This window comes from Onychomys torridus, chromosome 3 (assembly GCF_903995425.1).
Source record: "Onychomys torridus chromosome 3, mOncTor1.1, whole genome shotgun sequence".
Classification (NCBI taxonomy): domain Eukaryota; kingdom Metazoa; phylum Chordata; class Mammalia; order Rodentia; family Cricetidae; genus Onychomys; species Onychomys torridus.
Window position 1 is genome coordinate 30,397,598 of NC_050445.1, and position 24,986 is coordinate 30,422,583.

The 24,986-nt window shown below is 42.7% G+C and overlaps 1 protein-coding gene across 7 annotated transcripts in view; it reads left to right on the top strand.

The window, feature by feature from the left end:
• Positions 1-20,611: 20,611 nt before the first annotated feature.
• Braf (B-Raf proto-oncogene, serine/threonine kinase) overlaps positions 20,612-24,986 on the top strand; it is a 132,115-nt gene continuing 127,740 nt past the window's right edge. For 5 of the 7 annotated variants that reach the window (XM_036180742.1, XM_036180740.1, XM_036180743.1 and 2 more), the window contains exon 1: positions 20,613-20,884. In XM_036180742.1, the coding sequence (XP_036036635.1) occupies positions 20,669-20,884 (216 nt within the window). In that variant the 5' untranslated portion in view covers positions 20,613-20,668. Of the gene's footprint in view, positions 20,885-24,986 lie in introns of all 7 variants that reach the window. The other 2 variants (XM_036180737.1, XM_036180744.1) reach the window with 2 other exon arrangements.

Below are 24,986 nucleotides of genomic sequence, written 5' to 3' on the forward strand. Positions count from 1 at the left end.
ATCCCCTAGTCTCATCTCCAGCTCTGTAGCAGAACACCTGCTTCTCACTCTCTGCTCCAATTCCCAGGCAATTAAGCAGACCCAGGTAGACCACATGCTGTCCTCAGGCCTGTGAGCCCTATCAGCAACTCCCCTCCCCCATCATCCCCACTCCTAAGTGTCAGTCCCAATACTGGGAACCACATTTTACAGAAAACCCCAGTGGCCACACCGATCAGGACCTCAGAAGAATTTCCTACCAGGTAACACACAACCACCACACTCTCCTAAGAACCAGAGAGGAAACAGAAACCAAGGAATAAAACACTCAGCCAGCAAAGACAAGACCAGATATCAGCACCTAGGATTACAATCTTCCCAAAGTCAGATGCCTAGATGCCAGCCTAAAAAGACAATCATTAACAGCCAGGACAATATGTCTCCACTAGAGCACAGCAACCCTACATCAGCAGGCCCTGAGTATTTTAACATAGCTGAAGCACAATAAAAAATAAAATAAAGTAAATTTTTTTTAAAAAAACAAACTTAAAATACCCTTTTGGAATGTAATAGAGGTTCTTAAAGAAGAAATTAACAAATCCCTTAAAGAAATCTATGAAAATAAAAACTAGGATATTTTAAAAACTGTTCAAGACCTGAAAGTGTAAATAGATTAATAAAGAAAACCAAGCTCAGGGAAATCTGGAAATGAAAAATTTAGGAACTTGAACAGGAACCTCAGAGGCAAGCCTCGCCAACAGGATGGAAGACAGAACCTGTGGCATTGAAGACATGATAAAAGAAACCAATACCTCAGTCAAAGAAAATGTTAAATCTAAAAACAAAACAAACAAAAAACAAAACAAAACAAAACCCTCTAGCACAAAACATCTGGGAAATCTGGACACCATGGGAAAAAGCAATTCTAAGAGTAATAGGAATAGAGAGAGAAGAAACATAGGTCAAAGGCCCAGAAAAAGCCTACGATTCAACAAAATCATAGAAGGAAATTTCCCTAACCAAAAGAAACACATGCTTATCAAGGCACAAGAAGCATATAGAACACCAAGTAGACTGGACCAAAATATGAAGTCCCCTCAACACACAATAATCAAAACACTAACCATACAGAACAAAGAAAGAATATTAAAAGGTGCAAAGGGAAAAGACTATCAATTACAATAGATGGAAAAATTAAGGTATTTCATGATAAAGTCAAATTTAAGCAATATCTACAAATATAGCACTATAGAAAGCACTAGAAGGAAAATCTCAACCTAATGAGGTTAACACACCAAAGAAAACACAGGAATAAAAAAGCCCAGATGAGAAAATCAAAAGAGGGGAAACATACAAACACAATAACAAAATAACAGAAATCAACAAACATTTCTCACTGATCTCTCTCAACATCAATGGTCTCAATTCTCTAAAAAAAGGACAAAGATTGAAAGAATGGAATAAAAAACAGGATCCATTCTTCTGCTGCATCAAAGACACACTGTAACATTAAGGATAGATATCACCTCCAGGTAAAAAGATGAAAAAATATATTCCAAGCAACTGGGCCCTAAGAAGCAAGCTGATGAAGCCATTTTAACACTTGAAAAAAAAAAAAAACAGACTTCAAACCAAACTAATCAGAAGAGATAGGGAAGGACACTACCCACTCATCAAAGGAAAAACCCACCGAGAGAACACTGCAAATCTTAACATCTATGCACCAAACACAAGGGCACCCAAGTTTATAAAAGAAACACTGCTACAGCTTAAATCACAAATTGGCCCTTACACACTGATAGTGGAAGACTTCAATACCCCACTTTCATGAATGAACACGTCATCCAGTTCAGAGGTTCTGTCTATTATCGTCATGGTGGGATATGGTGGAGTACAGGCAGGCATGATGCTGGAGGAGTAGCTGAGAGTCCTACATCTTGCAGGGAACAGGAAGTGGTCTGTGACACTGGGCAGTATCTTGAGCATATATGAGACCTCAAAGCCCACCTCCACAGTGACACACTTCCTCCAACAAGATCATACCTACTCCAACAAGTCCTCCTAATGGTGCTACTCCCTTTGGGGGCCAACACACACACACACACACACACACACACACACACACACACACACAGACAGAGAGAGAGAGAGAGAGAGAGAGAGAGAGAGAGAGAGAGAATATCATCCTGAATGAGTTATCCCAGACCCAGAAAGATAAATATGGTATGCACCCACTTACATATGGATATGAGCTGTTAATTCAACAATAATCAAGCTACAATCTGTAGAACCATGGAAGTTAGGTACAAAGGGCTTGGGGGGCAGATCTTGTTAGGAAAGGTAAATTTAATTAATAGTTATGGATTTGATGGGAAGGCTGGAACAGGAAGATTAAGTGGGAAGGGGGAAGAGAGACAGGGACAAGGGAGAGAATATAGGGAAAGACAGCTAAAATCAAGGACCATTTGAGTAGAACGAAAACCTAATACAATAAAAACTTCCTAAAATGTATACATATACGAAGATGACATAAATGAAAGAGCCAAACAATGGTAGATACACAGCCCCTTCTGATCATCTCTTATCACCAAATAAAAACTTCTAGGATTGGGTCACATCTAATTGAGCTGTTGGTCAAGGGGGTCTCATAGGAACCCCTAAACAACCCAGGCTGTTGCCAAAACTATAGGTTGCTCTCCACAAACTGACAGCAAGACCCCATTGCTGAGGACAAAGCCTGTACACCTCATTGAACATGAAGGAATTGAGCTGGTACCTACATAGAGCCTTCACCTCTACATGCTAGCATCTTTGAAACAGGAAAGTACTCTGCACATAAACACCAACATAGGCACAAACCCCTTGATCCACAATGCTGTCCTGCCTGCAAGATATATTAGGGCAATGATGGCACAAAGCTTGTGGGAGCAAGCAACAATACTGAATTTGACTTAAGGCCCACTGCACAAGACAGAACCCAAACCCAGCACTGCTTGGGTGACCAAAAACCTGAGACTAGATAGCCCAGGGACCTAGGGTAAAACCAAATATTACTGTTCTGAGAAAAAAAAAAAAAAACAATAAAATGACTCCTAATGACATTCTGCTATATACTCATAGATCAGTGTGCCTTGCTCAGCCCTCGTCAGAGAAGCCTCCTCTTGCAGTTAATGGGAACAAATACAGAGACACACACATAATGCCGAATGAGAGGCCTTGGAACATTCAGACCTAAGTGAGATGTCTCCATCAAATCCCCCTTAGGGCTCAGGGAACCCTGCAGAAGAGGAGGAAGAAAGAGTATAAGAGCCAGAGGAGCTGAGGACACCGAGGAAACCAGGTTCTCTAAATCAACATGAGCAAAGTTCATTTGAACTCACTGAGACTGAGGCAGCATGCCCAGGGCCTGCACAAGGCTGCATCAGGCCTTTTACATATGGCCTCCAGTTTAGTGTTTTTATGAGATCCCTGAGTGTGTGAAAATGTAGATGTCTGTTTCGTGTGCCTTCTCTTGGGCTCTTTTCCTTCTATTTGTTTATTTTGTCCAATTCTGATGTGTTAAATTTTGTCTTATCTTATTACATTTTATTTTGTTAAAAAAAAATAAACAACAAGCAGGGCGGTAGTGGTGCACGCCTTTAATCCCAGCACTCGGGAGGCAGAGCCACGTGTATCTCTGTGAGTTTGAGGCCAACTCCTGTAGTTAGAGTTTTTTTGTCTGGCCCAGTTAGGACAAATCTCTCTTACCCGCCAGTCCCACAGTCACTCAGACCCAAACAAGAAAGCACATAGAGACTTATATTGCTTACAAACTGTATGGCCGTGGCAGGCTGTTTGTTATCTACCTTTTCTATCTTAAATTAACCCATTTCTATTAGTCTATACTTTGTCACATGGCTTGCGGCTTACCAGTGTCTTTACATGTTGCTTCTCATGGCGGCAGCGGCTGGCGGTGTCTCCCTCCAGTCTTCTTCTTCCCAGAATTCTCTATTCTCTTGTCCCGCCTATACTTCCTGCCTGGCCACTGGCCAATCAGAACTTTATTTACACAGAGCGATATCCACAGCACTTCCCCTTTTTTTTTTTTTTTTAAGGAAGGTTTTAACTTTTACATAGTACAATTACATATAACAAAACAATTATTAAGCAAGAATTACAGTTATAATATTAAAGAAGATATCTTATCTATCTTATATTTGTGAGTCTAAGGTTTTATATCTAACTTATCTTGTATCATAATTAAGGAAATTATAACTATCTAGTCTTTAACCATATCAAAGACCTCAGAAGGATATAATATTACCTGAGAATCGGGAGAAGGATGTAAACATTTTTTGGGAGTCTTGCAAGAGTAGACAGAGACAGCTGGCAGCCTGGACAGTCATCTAATGTTCCTTTGTGAAGTTGGGGCATTTGTCTTTAGCCCACAGGGCTAGAGTCTCTCGGTCATTTTTCTCAGTGTCCTGTAGAATGTCTGGCAGTTTCCTCTGTGAAGCAGGAACCTGAAGGTCCATTTTGTCAAGCAAAGTTTAGTGGTCACCTTTCTATGGGTTCTGCATGTCCAGTCAATCAAGCAGTCCAGGCAAGAACAGTTTCTTGCCCAAATGGCTATTTTTGCCAAGGTGAAGATAAGATATGAAGTGTCTTTAATGCCCATCCTCCTCTCTGAAGTAAATCGGTGCTGCCAGGAGCAGACATGTCTCATTGTCCAGAAAGTCTAAATTTTAAAAGTATTTTAAATGCCATATTCTGTAGGTCTTTGAAGTATTTGAAGATTACCTATCTATCTGAAATATCTCTATGTATATCTAGAAGACTAACTAACATGGCTACGAGTATGATTATCATAGATGACTAATCATTAATCTATTTTTAATTATCCATTTTAATTTAAAAGGAGCTATACAAACATAATACCTCAAACATGATTAGAAATATACACACAGTATAACAAAATTAACTTTAAGTTTGTATCAATAGACTAAAATCTAAACCAATGTAAAACATTTTAAACAAGTTGTTGTTCTTTAGAAGTAAGTTCCCTAATCTACCCTTTCATCCTATTATATCTGTATCATATCCCCCTTTCTTCTTTAGAAAGAGATAGCATTGCTAATCAACCTGTTTTAAAGAAAAATATTGGTTTTTCTCTGTCCCACACCAGAGGGCTCTTCTGATTTGGGACACAAGAAGCTCCGTGGTGGAAACTCTTGTCAACACATTGGGCGCCATTTGTAGTTAGAGTTTTTTTGTCTGGCCCAGTTAGGACAAATCTCTCTTACCCGCCAGTCCCACAGTCACTCAGACCCAAACAAGAAAGCACATAGAGACTTATATTGCTTACAAACTGTATGGCCGTGGCAGGCTGCTTGTTATCTACCTTTTCTATCTTAAATTAACCCATTTCTATTAGTCTATACTTTGCCACATGGCTTGCGGCTTACCAGTGTCTTTACATGTTGCTTCTCATGGCGGCAGCGGCTGGCGGTGTCTCCCTCCAGTCTTCTTCTTCCCAGAATTCTCTATTCTCTTGTCCCGCCTATACTTCCTGCCTGGCCACTGGCCAATCAGAACTTTATTTACACAGAGCGATATCCACAGCAAACTCCAGCAACAGAGTGAGTTCCAGGAAAGGCTACACAAAGAAACCCTGTCTTGAAAATCCAGAAAAATAAAATAAACAAACAAACAAACAAAAAAACCACATAGGCTTTGAGACCAGTGTGTGTGTGATGTGTATGTGTGTGTGTGTGTGTGTGTGTGTGTGTGTGTGTGTGTGTAGGGTACAAACTGAATATGACTATGGTTGCATTATATATATAAGGTGGCTTTGAACAATTGTGTGCAGGGAAAATCTTGTTATTATTGAATTAGACACCAAGTTTGGGCTTTTCTTTCCTGCTTTAGCTAGTTTATAAGAATGTCCCTGTGATGGCTAATATGAGCGATTTGACAGAATCTAGGAGACAAGCCACTATGCATGCCTTTGAGGGATTATCTAGATTAGGTAACCTCTGAGTACACCTGTGAGAAATTATCTTGATTAGGTTACTTGAAGTGGGAAGACCCACCTTAACTATAGGTACCACCATTCTATGAGCTATGGTCCTGGACTGAATAAAAAGGAGAAAGTGAGCTGAGTGTGAACACTTACCCCTCGCTGCTTTCTGATTGTGGGTACAGTGTGGCCAGCTGCTTCAAGACTGCCACCATGATAGATACCATGATAGGTATAGTTCATGACTGGGGACCCATCTGCCAGGGTGGACTGTGTTCTTGAACTATGAGCCAAAACAAACCTTCTCTGAGTTGTTTTGTCACGGCAATGAGACAAGCAACTGATAGAGTTCTCAACAGAACTAGAGTTTGCCCTAGCTCTCCCTGCAATTGACTTAGGCCTTGCCGTTTCATTTAGAATGTAATATTTCAAAGGCTGCTGCTGGGCCCAGTGGGCTTCACAATTTGGCAAGTCTAATAAGCATTTCTGGACACATGGACAAGTGTTCTGTCTCTCAGGGCTCAGGCTGTATTAGGAAGTACCTTTCAAGGGGATACAATTCTCTTTATCAAATATTATGGAGTTATTCCAGAATGATCTACTTTACTTTGTGGGTTTTTCCACTGGAGGCCGACATAAGCACCATAGTAAGAGATAAAAATGTGATCTTCCCATAGGTTTTCCTCAAAACTCAGAGGTGAAGAAAAACAAAGAGCTACCTGTTTGATGGTAAGATCTGAGACTATCCTGGAAATCACCTCATTCAACACGAGTTTGTGGTCCTTGACCCACCTATCCAGGACCACAGCCTGTGTGGTGTTGGCAAGCACATCCCACCAACTGAATCTGAAATTACACTTGAATCTGGAACACTGCTTCAACCCCACCTGGGCCCCTGCTCTAAGACAATACAGCAAGCCCTAACAAGAGTGGTTGAAAATGAGGAACCAGGATTCTCAGATGTTATCAGACCACAGGAATAAATTAAGGCATACTAACCCAAAAGTAGAAATCCTAATAGCTTGAGTTTCTTCCAGTTTGATAGTCTGAACCAACCTCGGCAGCTCATAAAATGCAGCTTGTAATTATGTCTGGGAGTTTCCAAAGCAGATGATTCCCAAGACCAGGCAGCCACATTGCCCAATCCCGGCGGGGGGAGGGGGAAAGGGGGGGGCAGGACTGACACTGTTGGATGAATGTCAGTTCCAGAGCACGGCTGAGAGTCACACTGTGTAGAATGTGAGAGGTGACCACTGCATGGTGCTAACAGTGCACCAGGATTTGCAGGTATTCAGACCAAACAGTTCCCACATTACGATCCACTATGTTCTCTCTCTTCTATTTCAGTTGGCCCTGGCCATTGTCTGCCTCTACCCAGAGAAATACTGATGCTAAGGCTGTGGGTACTCCATAGCCTTCTTCACTACTTGTACCAAAGATTCTGCTTCCTGATGCTCGAGAGCACATGTTTGCACATTGTGGTGTGGAGAAAATGTTAGTCCCAGTATCCATGACACTCTGCTTCCCGGGTTCTCAGGCCCATTGCTCACAAAGTCTCTCACTGACATCCTGGTCAGCATCTTCTTTCTGTTCACTCTTCATCTCCTACCAGCATCTCTTAACACGTCTCCTCCACTGTCCAGTCTGCGAAGGTCTTAGTATACTGATTCAGTACCTAATACAACACCATCTCCACATGCTGTGTCCAATCTTTCAACTTAACAAAAGACAAATAAGCATGGATCTCAATTACATAATTTAATATCTATGGTCATTTTACCAGCAACTTTAGTTTTTGAGGGGGAAAAAGAAATGGGTGTTTGCCTATATCCAGGAACAAAATTTACATAAGAAAATTAAAAGTGGTGCCACAAATTGAGATTCGTTAAAAGATCTGTTCGTACAGAGTAGCTCTTAGTAGAATGATGAAGTAGGACAGGCTCATAGGGTTGAGGAAATTGGCTCAAACCAGTTGCCAAGGCATGCACATAACGTACTTCCTTCCTTATGAGCTAACCTGAAGTCTGCCTGAGGGCCTAGCAACAGGCCCAGTCAGAGTTCCTGATCATACCCAGCCAATGAGGGATGACCATGCAATGCCACCAGATTGGGACACAGTTTGGGTGCTGGGAGGAGAGTATATAAGGCCTTTCCCATTATTGAATAATCGAGTCTGATGTTTGCCTTCAACTGATTCCTGGTGTCTGTGCTGTTGACACCATGCCTTCTCACCCCCTCCCCCAAGGGAGCCATTAGAATCAAGCAACAGAATGGGAATCATTGGATTTAGTTTATAACATTCAGGTGGAAGCAAATCCTAGGTAGCTGGATGCAGAGGCTTTGGCCAGTTATTGAAGTCTAGACTGAGATATGTTATGCCCAGATCATGGGGACCCTCAAAAGACCACCACAGAGACCAAATTCCATATGTAAAGGCAAAGAGCCTGTATTTTTCAAGCTCTGAGCTTAGTCTGTTTGTCTGATGCAGCAGTGAGAACAGAGAGCCCTGAGCTCAGATGGGGTAGAGTTTTTATCATAGCAAAGGTTGGGGTGAGGGGATTTAGAGGGTTCAGGACCCTGATTGGCTGACATTTGTTCCACACAATTGTTTACTTTCTATAGTTAAGGTCATTAGTTACTAAAATAGTGAAAGAAGTCAAGAGTGGGAGACCTAGGAACCAAGAATACTGTTCCTTTGCTCAGAAGATTACAAATTCTTTCATACTACTTAGTATATCTCAAACAAAAGTATAGTATGTTGTTCCAGATGAGATTAGATCCAGTGGTTTTTGAAATGCTGAAGAAAAGATGTAACTAAAACTGTCATTTAAAAGTTAGGACCAGGTCATCATTGGCAGGAGTAGGGTTGTGGTGGCAGCTGACAGCCAGGCTGGACTCGATTAGAAACGGGATTTTACTTCTACTGGCTTATATAGAATATTGATGCAGACATCAGCTTCATGATATTACTCCACCTTCAGAAGGATTTGGATTTAAAAATCAAAGTTGAAATGTCTAACCCTAAGCAGAAGAATTCTTAGCGAGATCTCCAGCTGAAATCAACAAAGTTAAAGGCAAAATGCAGACTATAAAGCAATATAAAAGCCCTTTGTGTGAAGAATTGAAATAGCCAGGTGAGGCTCATCCCACTCCTTAACTACTTTATTTTACTAGTGATGACAACACCTATTCGTTGGATTGGTGTGCCTGCTGCACAGTATCGTGATCACTGAGCAATATTCAAACTTCTTTGATGATGTGGAGCTGAAATATTACATCAGAGCCATTATAGTTGTCCTTGAGACGCTTGCAGGATGCTAGATATAAAGTTACATGAGGTAACACTAGTTTTCCTCTCTTTGAGAAGGTGTACTAACTTGTCATCAGATAGTTGTACATCTTTAGATGGAATTCATTCAGTCATCCTCTGTGCTGGCTAGTTTTACGTCAACTTGACACAAGCTGGAGTCATTGGAGAGGAGAGACCTCAACTGAGAAAAGACGCCGTAAGATTGGACTGTAGGCAAACCTGTATGTAGAGCATTTTCTTATTTAGTGATTGATGGAGGAGGGCAACCCATTGTGGGTGGGGCCATCCCTGGGCTGGTGGTCCTGGGTTCTATAAGAAAGCAGGCTGAGCCAACCATGTGGTAAAAAGCCAGTAAGAACACTCCTCCATGGCCTCTGCATCAGCTCCTGCCTCCAGTTTACTGCCCTGTTTGAGTTCCTATCCTGACTTCCTTCAGTGATGAACAGCGCTGTGGGAAGAGTAAGTCAAATAAACCCTGTCCTCTTCAGCTTGCCTTAGTCATGGTGTTTCATCACAGCCATAGAAACCCTAACTGAGACACTCTCTTTGGGAGAATTGGTCCTAGGAAATTGTTTTCGGAAGATGAAATAAGGGAAGCCTTGGGTTATAGGAAAAGTAGACTGCCAGTGGTGAAAACTGACTCCAAAGAACAATCCAAGAAAGAACTGGATTTTAAGAGTGCGTACAGTTGTGAAGTGTGAGGTACCAGAGATTTTGAGAGGATGGGAACAGCCGACGGTAATGCAAAACAATGCCGAAACCAGAAGAGTGATGCTTTGTGCTATGAGCTAGGAAAAGAGGCGTGAACGAACAAGGCAGCAGAGGAAGGGCTGGAAGCTTGGCATTCACAGTTCTGGAGGAGAGGGGTTGGAAGAGGGTGCTAGCACTGGCTGACCAGGAACTTGCAAAGATTGACCAGTCTAGCCTTGAACTTGCAAGGATCTACCTGATCCTGCCTCCTAGTGCAAGGGCTGGGATTAAAGGCATGTACCACCATGCCCAGCAGCCATTCACATTGTGAAGCCTCCTAGAAATGAATCAATACTTAACATAACATCAAAGACAAAAGCAAAACATACATTTGAAAATTGGCATAAGAAAAGTTAAAAACAGTAAAGGGAGGTCTGTTGTCTGTAAAACAGAGTACTATTAGAGATTTGCTTTCTAACAGTGAACTGTATATAAGGCTTATCCACAGCAATAGTTAAGTGTTATAACAAACACAAGCCAAGACTCTCATAACCCTTCAGATTACATAAAAACCTGGCAAAGAGTTTTGCAGAAAGTAGGCATTCCATCAATATTTTTTGATTTAAGAAATGAAGAAATGGAAATAGAATGTATCACAAAATATTCTGAGGAGACAGTAAGACAGCTTTTAACTGCAAATAGGTATAATAAAAATGTGTGTGGTAATTTAACAAACAAGAAAGTTCTTATGTGATAAATGGACATACATACAGGGCCTTATTAAAACCTGAGAAAGATCTAGCAAAGAATTTCTCTCATGGATTCTTATTACCTGTAAACCATGATGCAAAACAATCTGTACCAAAGTATCAGAAAATACTTCGACTTCCAACCCTGTACATTAAAAAAATCAGAAAAATCATTAGGGATGGAAACAGATTGATAAGTACACCCTAGGCGGATAATTCAAGAAGATAATTTAAGGCAGTAATATTAGTAACACATACACCAGAAACACCTGGCAGAAGCATTTCTTAGAAGCTCATCACATTTATCTCCATAAGTACGCAGTTTTTTATAAAACTTCTTTTGAGAAATTTCAAATGTACAAAAATGGTAAAAAGAACAGCATTATAAAGACTGCTATATCCTTCATCAAATTCCCTAATATTAATCCCCCCTTTTGGCTTTATTTTTGAGACAAGATTTCTCTGTGTTACCCTGGCTGTCCTGGAACTTGCTCTGTAGACCAGGCTGGCCTCGAACTTACAGAGATCTGCCTGCCTCTGCCTCTCGAGTGTTGGAATTAAAGGCGTGCATCACTACCACCTTGCATTCTTTTGTCTTTTAACTAACAAGAGTTGCCTACCCTTGATATTTCCCACTGAGGTTGGATTTTTGGTGTATGTTATCTATTCTGCACAATACCCCATGTTCTATGTTTGTTCCCTGTGCTTACACTCACACTGATCTACTTTTGGCTCAAATAATAGATGATGCACCACATGAGCTTTAGTCCTGTTGGTGATCTTAAGGATCTCACATAACACACACACACACACACACACACGCACGCACGCACGCACGCACGCACGCACACGCACGCACGCACGCGGACACGCGCGCGCGGTTAAGTAGGTCTTACCCAATGGAAAAGAATTCTGAGAAACTGTAGCTGCTTAGCTACTTTACTTTGCCACAATAAAAACCTGCACTCAGAAAACTATATTCAAGTTAGGCCTGGAGATACAAGCCTGTGATCTCAGAAGATGGCAAGTTCAAGGCTAGCCTGGGCAACTTAGCAAGACCCTGCCTCAAAATGAAAAGTAACAAAAGGACTAGGAATACATACAGCACATGTTCAGTAGTAGAGCACTTGCCTATCATGCATAAGGTTCTGAGTTCAGTCTCCAATACTACAAATAATAATGAAGCAAAACCCTATATTCAAAAGCTAACTGAATTTAAAACCCTTACATTCAAAAGATATTTGGATTAGTAATTTCCTCTGTACAATTATCAATTTAGTATACAATTAGGTTCGATTAAGAAGATTTCACTTCTTCATTTATTTAGAGAACTCTCATTTCCACCCTATACTCTTCACTCTATTCTTTTAAAATTAGTTTTTATTATTCTGTGTACGTATGTAGGATATACGAACATCAGCACACAAGTGCCACGATGTTCACATGGAGGGCAGAGTGTCTATTTTGAAATCAGTTTTCTCCTAGCTTTACAAGGGTTCTCAGTCTTGAACTTGGGGCATCAGGTTTGCATAGCAAGCCCTTTGCCTACTAAGCCATCTTGCTGGTCCTTCATTCTATTCTGACCCATCCATGCCTTCTAGATGTTATTATTCTTTCAAACACACATGCAGACAAAGTAGTCTTTCCTTGTCCACAAAGAATATGTTTCAAGACTCCTAGCAGAAGCCTGAAACTGAAGCTAGAACCACACTTTATATTTGTTTTGTTTTGTTTACAATGCATATACACCCATGACAAAATTCATTTAAGCATTTAGGTAAAATAAGAGATGGAAAATGATAACTAAAACAACAGAACAATTGTAACAATGCACTGTTGTTAATTTGACAGTCTCACTTGGGGGCTTGCTGTGGATATCGCTCTGTGTAAATAAAATTCTGATTGGCCAGTGGCCAGGCAGGAAGGATAATGTAGGCGGGACAAGAGAGAAGAGAATTCTGGGAAGTAGAAGGCTGGGGAGAGACACTGCCAGCCGCCGCCATGAGAAGCAACATGTAAAGACACTGGTAAGCCACAAGCCATGTGGCAAAGTATAGATTAATATAGAAATGGGTTAATTTAAGATAGAAGAAGTAGATAACAAGCAGCCTGCCATGGCCATACAGTTTGTAAGCAATATAAGTCTCTGTGTGCTTTCTTGGTTGGGTCTGAGCGACTGTGGGACTGGCGGGTGAGAGAGATTTGTCCTGACTGTGGGCCAGGCAGGAAAACTCTAACTACAGGGGCTATTACTAAGTAAAATAAGGGTGAGTTGAACATAAACATTGTAGTACTTTGGCAGTTGATCTGGTAACTGAGACAGCTACTCAGTGACTAGCAGATGGGTAGCATATACTACATGGGTAAGTTGTGCAAAGGGAGACTCTCATTCCAGGTAAGACAGAGTAGGATGGTGAAAAATGCTATAACTCTATTCAATGAAATGGAATTTAAAGCATGAATTCTAGGATAGTGGTGCACAGCTGTAATCCCAGTTCTCAGAAGGCAAAGGCAGGAAGATGGCTCCAAGTTTAGGGTCTGCCAGGTCTACATACTGAGTTCCAAAGCAGCTAGGGACAGGAAGTGAAACCTTTTCTCAACTTCTCTGATTCTCAAAACAGGAAAAAAAGCAAAACAAAACCCTCGACCTTATGAATTCTTTGTTTCTGGAATTTTTCATCTAAAATTTAAGACCACAGGTGACCACAAGTAGCTGAAACCACAGAAAGCAAAATTTCTGAAGGTGGTCAAGAGTAGGCTCTTCTAAGACTACACAGTTCTCCTTTCCTCCTTTGCCAAGAGATAAGGTATCATATCGCACCTTCTATACAAGCAAACAAACAGTTTCATGCAGAGAACTAGAGAGATGGCGCAGCAGTTAAGAGCACTTACTGATCTTGCAAAAGACCCAGGTTTGGTTTCCAGCAGCTACATCAGGTGGGTCACAACTGCCTATAACTCCTATTCCAGGGGATCCGATGCCCTCTTCTGGCCTCCTCAGACACCTGCATATACACAGTGCACATAGACAAGCAGGCATACACACATAAATTCAAATAAAAATTTAGCACAAATTCACAAAGAATATTTTCAAGAACTCTGTGTGGCTGCTTGAATATGAATTGGTCCCATAGGTTCATACATTTGAATGCTTAGTCACCAAGGAGTGGAACTGTTTGACAGGATTAGAAGGATGAGGAGGTGCGGCCTTGTTGGAGGAAGTATGCCACTGGGGATGGGTTTCGAGACTTTGAAAGCCCATGTCAGGTCCAGTCTTGCTCTCTCTCTGACTGCAGCTCAGGATGTAGCTCTCAACTACTTCTCCAGCACCATGCCTGCCATGCCTGCTGCCATGTTCCCTGCCATGATGATAACAGACTAAGCCTCTGAAACTGTGGGCAAGCCCCTAATTAAATGCTTTTTCTTATAACAGGTGCCATGGTCATGGTGTCACTTCACAGCAACAGAACACTGACTAAGACATTCTGTATCTCATTAACATACCCAAAGGTAGTGTGAGTAAGATGTTGTGATAAAATAATGACATGAATATCTTTTGTTAAATGTTAAGAACACAGTACCCTAAGACATTTCATGAGTCTAGAAGCAAGATTTTCATAGGCAAAAGTTAGTCTGGTAAATGGGAGATTCCAGTTGAAGGTATTATCAAGATCCTCATAATTAAAGAATTTGGGTTGAATCTGGAATTCCACAGAGGGAATTCCATGTGTACTCCTCTGTAGGAAAGCTGGTCTGAATCCAGTCCTATGACTCTATTTCCATTCACATCTATTTAGCTTCTAAGAGTTCCTGACCATTAAGTGACAAAGAATGTGTTATCCATAAAAATGACATTATTTCATAAAAAAAAACAAACTGTGATCAGCTATGTACCAATGAACCCAGTTGGAAATCCAGAAGCTTCTAAAAGGCTGCTTACTTCTTTTTTTTTTTTTTTTTTTTTTAAAGTTGAACACATTAATGTGGAATCAGATCTGGCTGACCAGTAGGATGATCCAGTGTCTGTCAGAATGCAGAATTCGGTATTTCCATCTGGAAATACTGGCTAGATGTAAAAAAGGGAGAAAGGGTGGGACACAGCAGAGCTCAACCCATTTCCGTCATTAGCTGAAGCAGTGGTAGGGATTACTCTAGCGCTTCCTACTACATTTCCCTTCCGGTTTCCTGTGGATGTGTGAGTGCTCAAGGGGTCCAAGGGTGCTGAGACAAACTCACACAAACTGTTGACTAAAGTGTCTGTAAGAATTTACAGTGCCAGATAGTATTGTTCTGATGTTCACACAGCACAAAAGGAAGCTGTTCTGTTCCTGCTTAGATCACATTCTGGCTTGGCTCATCATACACTCCAGGAACACTGTCTGGGGTAGGAGCTTGCTGCATGTCCACCCACATGTGGCAGCACTGGGCTGTGGGAGGAGGTGGACAGATAGGCTGTGTCCAGTGACAAAGGACTTGCACCTACTTTTGCATGTGCTGAGGCCTTAGAAGTTGTCAAGATAAAGTGAGTGTCTGTTCACCAGACCACTGAGAGGCATCTTGGGAACTCTCCACAACACAGCAGAGAGAACTCAGCTTGTACGGAATCTTTTCGGGACTAAGAGAGACCAAGAGAGCACAGTCAGTTCTACAGAGCAGCCAGCTGTTCATTTTCTAAGAAAGATCCATGGTAGTTTTAAAACAAGTCTAAACCAGGCATGGGATGGTGGCACATGCTTTTAATCTCAGCAGATCTCTAAGAGTTTGAGGCTGGACTGGTCTACATAGTGAGTTCCCAGCCAGCCAATGCTCATATAGTGAGACCCTCTAAAAACAAACACACAAGAGTGTTCCATGGTATCCAGAAGAGAAACAACATAGAGAAAGCATAAACTTTGGTGTCCAAAGTTCAGGATCTTAGTGCCAGTATGTCAACATTTGACTATATAATCTCATAATGGGTAAGTTTAAATTCCTCTTTATTGGGTTTCTTTGTGTGGTTTATTTGTATTATTTTTGTTGTTACTGTTTTTTAGATAGGTTCTTACTTTGTAACTCAGGCTGAAGGCCTCCAACTGATCATCCTCCTGCCTCAGCTTCCTGAGGTGCCAGGATTACATACCATTATACCTGTTTTTTTTTCTTGTTTTTCAATCTATAAAATGATAGTAATAATAATAATTAGTAGTAGCGGGCTGGAGAGATGGCTCAGTAGTTAAGGGCACCGACGGCTCTTCCAGAGGTCCTGAGTTCAATTCCCAGCAACCACATGGTGGCTCACAACCACTTGTAATGAGATCTGGCACCCTCTTCTGGCCTGCAGGGATACATGCAGGCAGAATACTGTATACATAATAAATAAAAATAAATCTTAAAAAAAATAATTAGTAGTAGCAGTAGTAGTAATAATGGCCTGACAGTGGTGGCACACACCTTTAAACCCAGCACTCGGGAGGCAGAGGCAGGCGATCTCTGTGAGTTCGAGGCTAGCCTGGTCTATAGAGCAAGATCCAGGACAGGCACCAAAAACTACACAGAGAAACTCTGTCTCAAAAAACCAATAATAATTAATAATAATAATAACAATGCCAATCTAAGATGGCCTATCTAACAACAATAAAACGATAGAAATAAGCTATTTCAAACAAACATAACCAAGAAGGATTTAAGCCTGTTCGTTATGATATTATAGCACTGTGAGACTCAAATATTACGGTTTTTGCCTTTTGCAGAGTGTGAAATTACCCTCAAAATTCAGACAAAGCAAAACAAAGGTGGCTGATCTCTTTTCTCCAGTAAGACTCAGTGCCTGGGGGTGTCTTCACAGCTGAGGACTGGAATGCTCCAGAGGCATGTTTACTCACATGGCTGATAGTTAAACTGGAACTACAGCTAAGCATCCACACCCAATCGTGCTCTTCATGGACCCTGAGCTTCCTCTTAGTACTGCTACTGAATTCAGGGCAGTCGGATTTACAAGGCAAGGCTCAAATGCCTTCTGTTTCAGTAAGCAAGGTTTCGTATTTTGTGGTCTAGCTCCCAAAGTCACACAACAACAGCACTTCTAGTGTGTATGTGTGTGTGTGTGTACGCCTCAAACTCAGAGATCCGCCTGTCTCTGCCTCCAAAGAATTGGAATTAAAGGTAAGCGTCATCACGCCAGCTTTTTTTTTTTTTTTTTTAAACTGTGGGGCTATAAAATGTCCCAGAGGATCCTGGCTATCTAGATTCGAAGGCAGTATCTCACTTTGCTTTTCACTGCTTTGACAAACACCATGACCAAAGCAACTCCTCCGGGGAGGAGAGGGTTAACTTCAGGTCCCAGGTTCGAGTCCACTGTCTAGGGAAACTAAGTCAGGAGGAACTCAAGCAGAAACGTGGGGGTAAAACCTGCAGCCGAGGCCGTGAAGACGTGCTGCTTGGTGGTTTGCTCGGCTTGTTCTTTATTTTCACAGTTGAAGAACAGCTTTTATCGATGACAAGCAAACAGATATACAGCAGGCACCCAGGATAAAAAAGAACCCACACAAAGCTGACGGGGGACTTGGGAAGCTGAAAAACTGAGTGTCTTCTTCAGGACTGGGCTTCAGTCTCTGAAAGGCCTTCCTTCCCTAATTTTGGGCTGGCAGGTTGGAAGAAAGACTCGTGGCTGATTGGCCCACAGCTGCTGTGTAAACCTATCCTGATGTGGCCTTGAGCCTGTCCACCCAGTCCATTAGCGGAGGCCCACTGGCAGCAGCAAAGCCCACAAGGCCTTTGTTTTAAGCTGCTATGCTTTAGTCTCAGGTCAGGAGGGTGAGGAAGAAGCTGGCCATCTGGAAAGTTCAACATCTTTATAACCTAGTCATGGCCCTTCTCCCTATCTGCTTGCCTACCAGGGAATCTGCCTCCTCCCCTCCTCCCTTCGAAGGTCACCCTAAGGGCTGTTAGGGGCCTGGGGCACAGACTGCTCCTACCTGATTGGAGCTGAAAAAAGAGGTGAGAAGTGAGGGGCAACAGTCAGAGGGCCTCAGAAAAAGGTTATTCTAAGGGGTCACGATAACCAACTTAACCAACAGCAACGATCCAGTACATACAACAGTCACTTGGTGATAGTGTATATTCTTGACGTGCGCTGTGGGGGATGTTGCATCAGCAAAAGATGCCTCCGCCCATCTGTCCCAGATGCAATGTTCAGTGAAGTGGACAATAACCCGAGTGAAATCCAGATTCTATTTGCCGAAATCACAACCAGACAGTAGCATCTAAATGACAACCTTGATGAGTTGGTGGTCCTCAAAAGGAATCCTGGACAAGGTCTCAAAAACGCGGTACCATCCAGGGGTCTTGACTGGGTTGTTTTTTTGTTTTTTTTTTCTGCCAGTTAAAGCATTAAAAGGCAGGAAAAATCGTGAGCGTGACTGTGATTGGCAGCAGTGGAGAAATCTGGAACACAGCAAACAGGAGCAGACAGAATCAGCAGCTGAAGAAAGGCTTTTATTGAGGGTGAGGAAACACACACAAACAGCAGGCACACAATTAACAAAAACTAACCAGCACACGAGGCTAACAAAAAAAAAGTGGGGTGAATGGAAACTAACAAGAATCCATATTAAATGGTGAGGCCAGCCATCTTGTGAAGAGATAATCATATAAGAGATGGTCACTTATAGAGATTGATGCTGATAAGGATATTGTTGAAAATGTCTTAGAAGTTTTAATGTTATAAAAAAGTGTTATAATGATATATCCCTAGGGAATAATTTTTAAAAGTAAACTAAGACAGTTAAGGACTAAAAACAAACAACCCAAACCCTGACAGTTGTGTTTTCGACAAAATCAAGGGGGAAGGGGCCCTTGCCTGGCTGTTGCCCCTATTTTAGTACTCTGTTTGTTTGTTTGTTTTTGAGACAGGGTTTCTCTGTGTAGCTTTGAGCCTTTCCTGGAACTTGCTTTGTAGACCAGGCTGGCCTCAAACTCACAAAGATCCGCCTGGCTCTGCCTCCTGAGTGCTCGGTTTAAAGGCGTGCACCATCACCACCCGGCCTATTTTAGTACTCTTAGCCATTATGTGTTTATGGTTTTTTTTTTTTTTTTTTTTTTAGTGGTGCCTTAAACTAACACAGCTTTGATAACATCATCCCTATAGCTCTCTCTCTCTTTCTCTCTCTCATCTGTTTTTCAAGACAGAGTTTCTCTGTGTAGCCCCGGCTGTCCTGGAACTTGCTCTGTAGACCAGGCTGGCCTTGAACTCAGAGATCTGCCTAAAAGCATGCACCACCACTGCCTGTCTTTTTTTTTTTTTTTTGATGTCTTTTTCTCATACCCATCAAAGCATCTTCTGATTGAAATGCCGTTCTCAAGGAAACTTCCCTATTGGGAAGAGGGTGTACAATGACATTGGCAAACACAGAATGGTTATTTGATCGGGGTGTTATTTTTTTTCAATATACAAGAACTTAATGTTTTGATTCACCAAGCAGCCACACATGCACCTTTTCCCTTGGAAAGAAGCATCAGCTCTCAGGCTGATGGAGACCAGATCAAAAGTGCAGACATCCTGCTTCAGCAGCTTTCTACCTCTCAAATCGTCCTAAACACAATAGAGAGGTTAGTGGTGACTGTCCCCCTTTCCACTAATGGAAGTGCACACACATACACACAGACAAATCAACTCAAGCTTCCATGACCCATGTTGTTCCTGTGGCAATTAACTGTACACTATTGGTAACTTCTGTCTTCCACGCCTGTTTTCTCTCTTCTTTATCACATCCTCTCCCCATTATTCCCTTCTTTTGGTTAAATGTACTTTAAGCAATATATTGGATTTAATTTCGTTCTGTAGCTTGGGCTTCTCAAAGATAATTTAACTCTCTTCTCCCAATTGTTTTCTTTTCCTTCCTTCCTTCCTTCCTTCCTTCCTTCCTTCTTTCCTTCCTTCCTTCCTTCCTTTTCTTTCTTTTTTTATATAGTTTGTGGAGAAACCTTGGACCAGAGTCTACAAAATATTTTGAATAGTTTTCTTTGAAATGAAAAATAGTTTTGATGCTTATAATGTCTAGACTGCTATGTGCTTTTCTCAGGCCCTAGTGCATGGAAGGAGCCGTTGATACTAAATGAATGAAACTAGGCAACAAACGCGCCGAAAACCAGGTTCTAGATTTTCATTTATACTCACGTCCACTGACCAAGTCCTTTAAGGACAGTACACAAGCCCCAGACTGAGAATTTAGCTGCTCCACGACGTATTTTTATGAAATTTGGCTTGGCTGATGTTTCAACCTTAGGATTTAAGGGGTGTGTGTGTGTGTGTGTGTGTGTGTGTGTGTGTGTGTGTGTGTGTGTTTGTGTGTTTGTGTCTCCCCCCTACACACACCCCCACACACACCCCGACACCCCGAGCTTCTTTGTAACGGCAGTAAGTAACAAGTAGTACAGGCTTCCCGGCCAACTTCCTCCCTCAAGGATTTTAACTTCTCTGAGAACACCACCCCTGCTCTTCTAGTAAACCCCACACGACAGAACGGGCTGAGGACGGAGGAGAAGTAGGAAACCGGAGCCATGGAAACCGAGCTGGGGGGGTGGGGGGAGACGTGTGAGCGCGAGGGTGGTTGGAGGAGAAGGAACACTCCCCTGACGACGGCGGCGCGAGGGTGCTCCTCGGGTGACGTCACGCGCCCCGGTGACGTCACGGCCGTGACACGCGGGTGACGCCGTTGCCGCGGCGACTCCTCGCCGCCTCCGCCCCTCCCCCTGCCCTCTCCCCCCTCCCCTCGTCCCCTCCCCAATCCCCTCAGGCTCGGCTGCGCCCGGGGGCCGCCGGCGGGTTCCCGAGGTGGCCTCCGCCCCGGCCGCTCCGCTCCGCCCACGCCCCCCGCGCCTCCGCGCCCGCCTCCGCCCGCCCTGCGCCTCCCTTCCCCCTCCCCGCCCCGCGGCTGCCGCTCGGCCCCGGCTTGCGCTTCGAAGATGGCGGCGCTGAGTGGCGGCGGTGGCAGCAACAGCGGCGGCGGCGGCGGCGGCGGTGGCGGCGGTGGCGGCGGCGGCGGCGGCGGCGGCGGCGGCGGCAGCGGTGGCGGCGGCGGCGCCGAGCAGGGCCAGGCTCTCTTCAATGGAGACATGGAGCCCGAGGCCGGCGCTGGCGCCGCGGCCTCTTCGGCTGCGGACCCGGCCATTCCCGAAGAGGTGAGCGGCGGCGCCATCCCCCTCCTCCGGGCTCTCGCGTCGGGGGCTCGGCGGGCCAGGGTTTATGAGAGGGGCCGAGGCAGCGGAGGGAGCGCCGCCTGTGCTTGGCAGCCGGCGGGGATGTGGCTATCGACCGAGTGTCCCCCTCCGTCTTGTGGCTCCTTGCTACGTAAACACACACGGTGGCCCGGGGGGTTCCCCGGCCCCCACCCAGATGGGGTCGGGGCAGCGGGGGCAGAGCTGGAGCCTTCCCACGGGGGCCGAAACTCTGGGCTGCTGGAGAAGGTCACGCCTGGCTGGGGTTTCCAGCCCGGCATCCCTGAGATGTCCCCCGCCTCCCCCCGTTTTGCTAGCCGGCAGGGACGGCGTCGAGGATGGAGCACAGTGGCGGCCGGGGCAGAACCCCCGAACCCCCCAGCCCTAGAAACTGCCGCGTGTGATTGCTCCCTGGCCGTGGGCATGACGGAGCGCATCTCTCTCCACTCTCCCATCTTCCCTTTGCAGGCCCTTGTCGCTCTCCCACTTTTCTACTTGTTTGGGGGGATTTCTCTCGACAGGATTTGCCCGGGGGATGGTTTTGGCGTAGCCTTTACTTTGTTTTCAGCCCCAGATTCTAATAATAATGTTTGTCAGTGTTCCCAGGCTGACCTGTAACCTCCGTCCCATCCTCATCCACCACCCCGCTCATTTCCCAATTGTACCACTTGCTTCTAACCTTAGCCTCCACCGAGGAGCATTTTTTGCGCTTCTCTTACCCCGGTCCTTTGAGGCCTTCTGCCCCATTCCACCGCTCCCTCACATCCTTATCTATTGTTATCTTCACAAATCCTTCTGGACACTTTGGAAGCGACCCACTCCCTGAACCCCAAGGCTGTGAAGATTCCGTCAGGTTTCACTTGCTTCCCTGCTCCCTTGCACTGCTGGTCGCTTGGGTTAGTCTTTCAGGGTTGATTGGCACCTTTTGATTGACATCTTTGCGTTTTTTGTTTTTAGTTGCTTTAATTGATCTGTTTCGTTCCCATTTTCTTCCCATTTCTTTTTGTCTTTCATGTTTACTTGTCTTTAGTATTTGCTTCTCTTAACCTTTCCTTGCATCATGCAACTTATTACATTGTCAAGTTACTTAATTTAGTCTCTTCTTTTTCTGTATGTAAAACTTACTACATTTACTATTTGAGCATTGTATCACATAAACAATACCATATTTTACAAACACTTGATTAGTGTGACTGAATTTTGTTGGTTTTGCTTAAAGATAAACCTGTTACTTAGGTTTCCCGAGTCTCATACTATTTGCTTTCTTATCTCTGCAGAATTCTTTTTCCTGCTTCATTATATTTACTTGGGAAATTCATCCTCTACTTCTGATATATCATTAGCAGTCTGTTCACAATAGTGTTTGTTTTCCACCCTTTTATGCTATCTCTGACCAAAATGTGCTCAGTACCATCATTTGAGCTAGGCTATTTCTCATTTTCTTCTTTCTGTCTCTCAGTGTTTCTATATTTTATTTTTATTCTTTTTGGCTTTTTGAGACAAGAGTGTCTCTGTGTAGGTAGGGATGGCTGTCCTGGAACTTGCTCTTTAGACCAGGCTGGCCTTAAACTCATAGATATCTGTCTGCCCCTGCCTCCCAAGAGCTGGGATTAAAGGCATGCACCACCACCACCACCACCACCACCACCACCATCATCATCACCATCTGGCTTTTTTAAATTTGAAATAACTCCAACTTCCAGTTTGAATTTATGCTCAGGTCAGTTTCCACTTAATTTCTTTATTTCCTGAAGCTTCTTAGATTCCAAGGATAAATAAAGCTCTTCCCATCCATTTCCTAGTTCACTCTGTTTCCCTTATCCCGAGTTACCATTCATTCTGTCTTGTTTCCTGGCTTTGGGTACTTAACTTGCTGAAGCTTCCTCTTGTCTTCCCCACACCTCCACATTCCTTCTTATTTATAAACAGCTTTGTTCCGTTGACATGGACATTTATTTTTAGGATATATTGTCTTAATGGAGAAATGCTAGGGTCACATCTGCTGTCTGTTTTCTCCAGGAATCGGATACGCCTTTGCCTCGGTAGGCACAGGTGCCTCTGGGCTTCACTTGGCTCTGCAGCACGAATATGGTTTTCTTGCATTGTAAAGATGCTGAGGACTGTGACAGAAAGAAGTATGGGTAAATTAATGGATAGGAGTTAGAAAATGATAATTCTCTGATATGACACTAACTTGAGGACTTTGTTTTAGAGTTATTAGGACAGTTTACATTTCTGCATGGAAGACTTTGTCATTTTCTTGAGGGAGCTGGATTACTTGGACCTCTTATCTCCCCCACCCCCCTTCTTTCTGAATAGTGAGGGCTATAACTTTCTGTTTGCACTTTCTGAGCATTTCCCATGGACCAGCGCTTGAGAAACTCTAGGCTACCTGAAGTTAAATTAAATCATGAATAACTTACTGAAAGCACGGTCATATCTCCTGAAATTGTATTCTTAATTTATTTAGTTAAGAGATGTTTCCTATTGCCCGCCTCCCAGGATTTGTTTGGCGCTGGATAGTTGTCTTGTGTAGAAGATGATAAATACATTTGGCTGGGGAGATAAAAAGTGGACCTCTCTTGACTACAGATATAAATATATGTAACAACATAGATTCTTCCAGGAAATAGTGTCATGCAGCCCAGGCTTTTCAGGAACTCAGCAGTAGGCTGAGGCTGTAGAACTCCTGGTCCTTTCGCCACTACCTCTTAAGTGCTGGGATTGCAGGAATGTGTCCCTACACCCAGCAAGAGATCATTTTAAAGTTGACATTAATCCAGAAGAAACTGAAATATCCTGTGGTCTTTTAATTGAACTTCTTTATGTGAACTAAAGGAAATTTTTTTTTTTTTTTTTGGTTTTTCGAGACAGGGTTTCTCTGTAGCTTTGGAGCCTGTCCTGGACTAGCTCTGTAGACCAGGCTGGCCTTGAACTCACAGAGATCCATTATTGAAAAAAAATTTTTTTTTTAAAGTACAAAATTTCTGTATAATTGCTATAAACATTTGCATGTATTACAACTAGTCTTTTTAATTTAATGCTTGTGTAACACATTTTATATATAGATTTGTAACTTTCAAAATATAATAGTTTGGCCAAACTTTATGTGTCCTTAGGTAAAGTATGATTTAACTGATAATTTTTTTGGACATTAAGTTATTTTTTAGAAAATTTGCTGTTGTCATATATCTTCAACATAGAATATAGACAGTGGTATGTGAAATTATGCTGGAGAATGAACAGATTTGATGGCCTGTGTTTGTTTTACTTTATAGGTACTCAAAGTGTTCTGATAAATCACAAGGACTTACTAAATGTTTATTAAGTGTTTGTAAAAATTTTGCTATTAAGCATTTACTTCTGACCATTTATAGTTCCTTGATGATACCTTTCTTCCTGAGACCATATGATATGACATGGTACATGGTATAATATTACCAGATGGTTAATAATAAATGCATTTATTACTTAAATGTGTGATACCAGGGTGTGATATTTACTACCTGTTCCTTTCATGCTGTGTTGTGGAGAAAGAGAGTTTCTTAAAACAGTAATACAATTAGAATTTTATTATTTTCTGTTTTCAGGATCTCTTAGCCAGTCTTGGCTAAGCTGTGTAATTATAATAATGTATTGGCTAGGGAATATTCTAGGATGGGAATCTACTTTATAATGAGGTCCACTGTATTAAAATACATCTTTGTGAACCCTGCCAGGTCAGGTTGCATCATACCTCTGAAAAGTGATATTCTCACTACGGTAGAAAGGTGTATATGCAGAAAGTTTTAGCTGTTGTTATTAATACTTGTTTAGATATATGCAAAGATTTTGTTTGAAGAGGGAAGCTATAAAGTAGCTGTTTGTCTTCAGTATTTCTCTGTTGCTCCCTTTCTGAACCCTTTCCCTTTTCCTGACTTAACACTTTACTTAAGGCATCCATTCACCCTTTTATTTAAAAAAAATTATCTTGTGCTGGGCGTCGGTGGCACATGCCTTTTTTTTTTTTTAGATTTATTTATTTATTATGTATACAGAAGAGGGCACCAGATCTCATTACAGATGG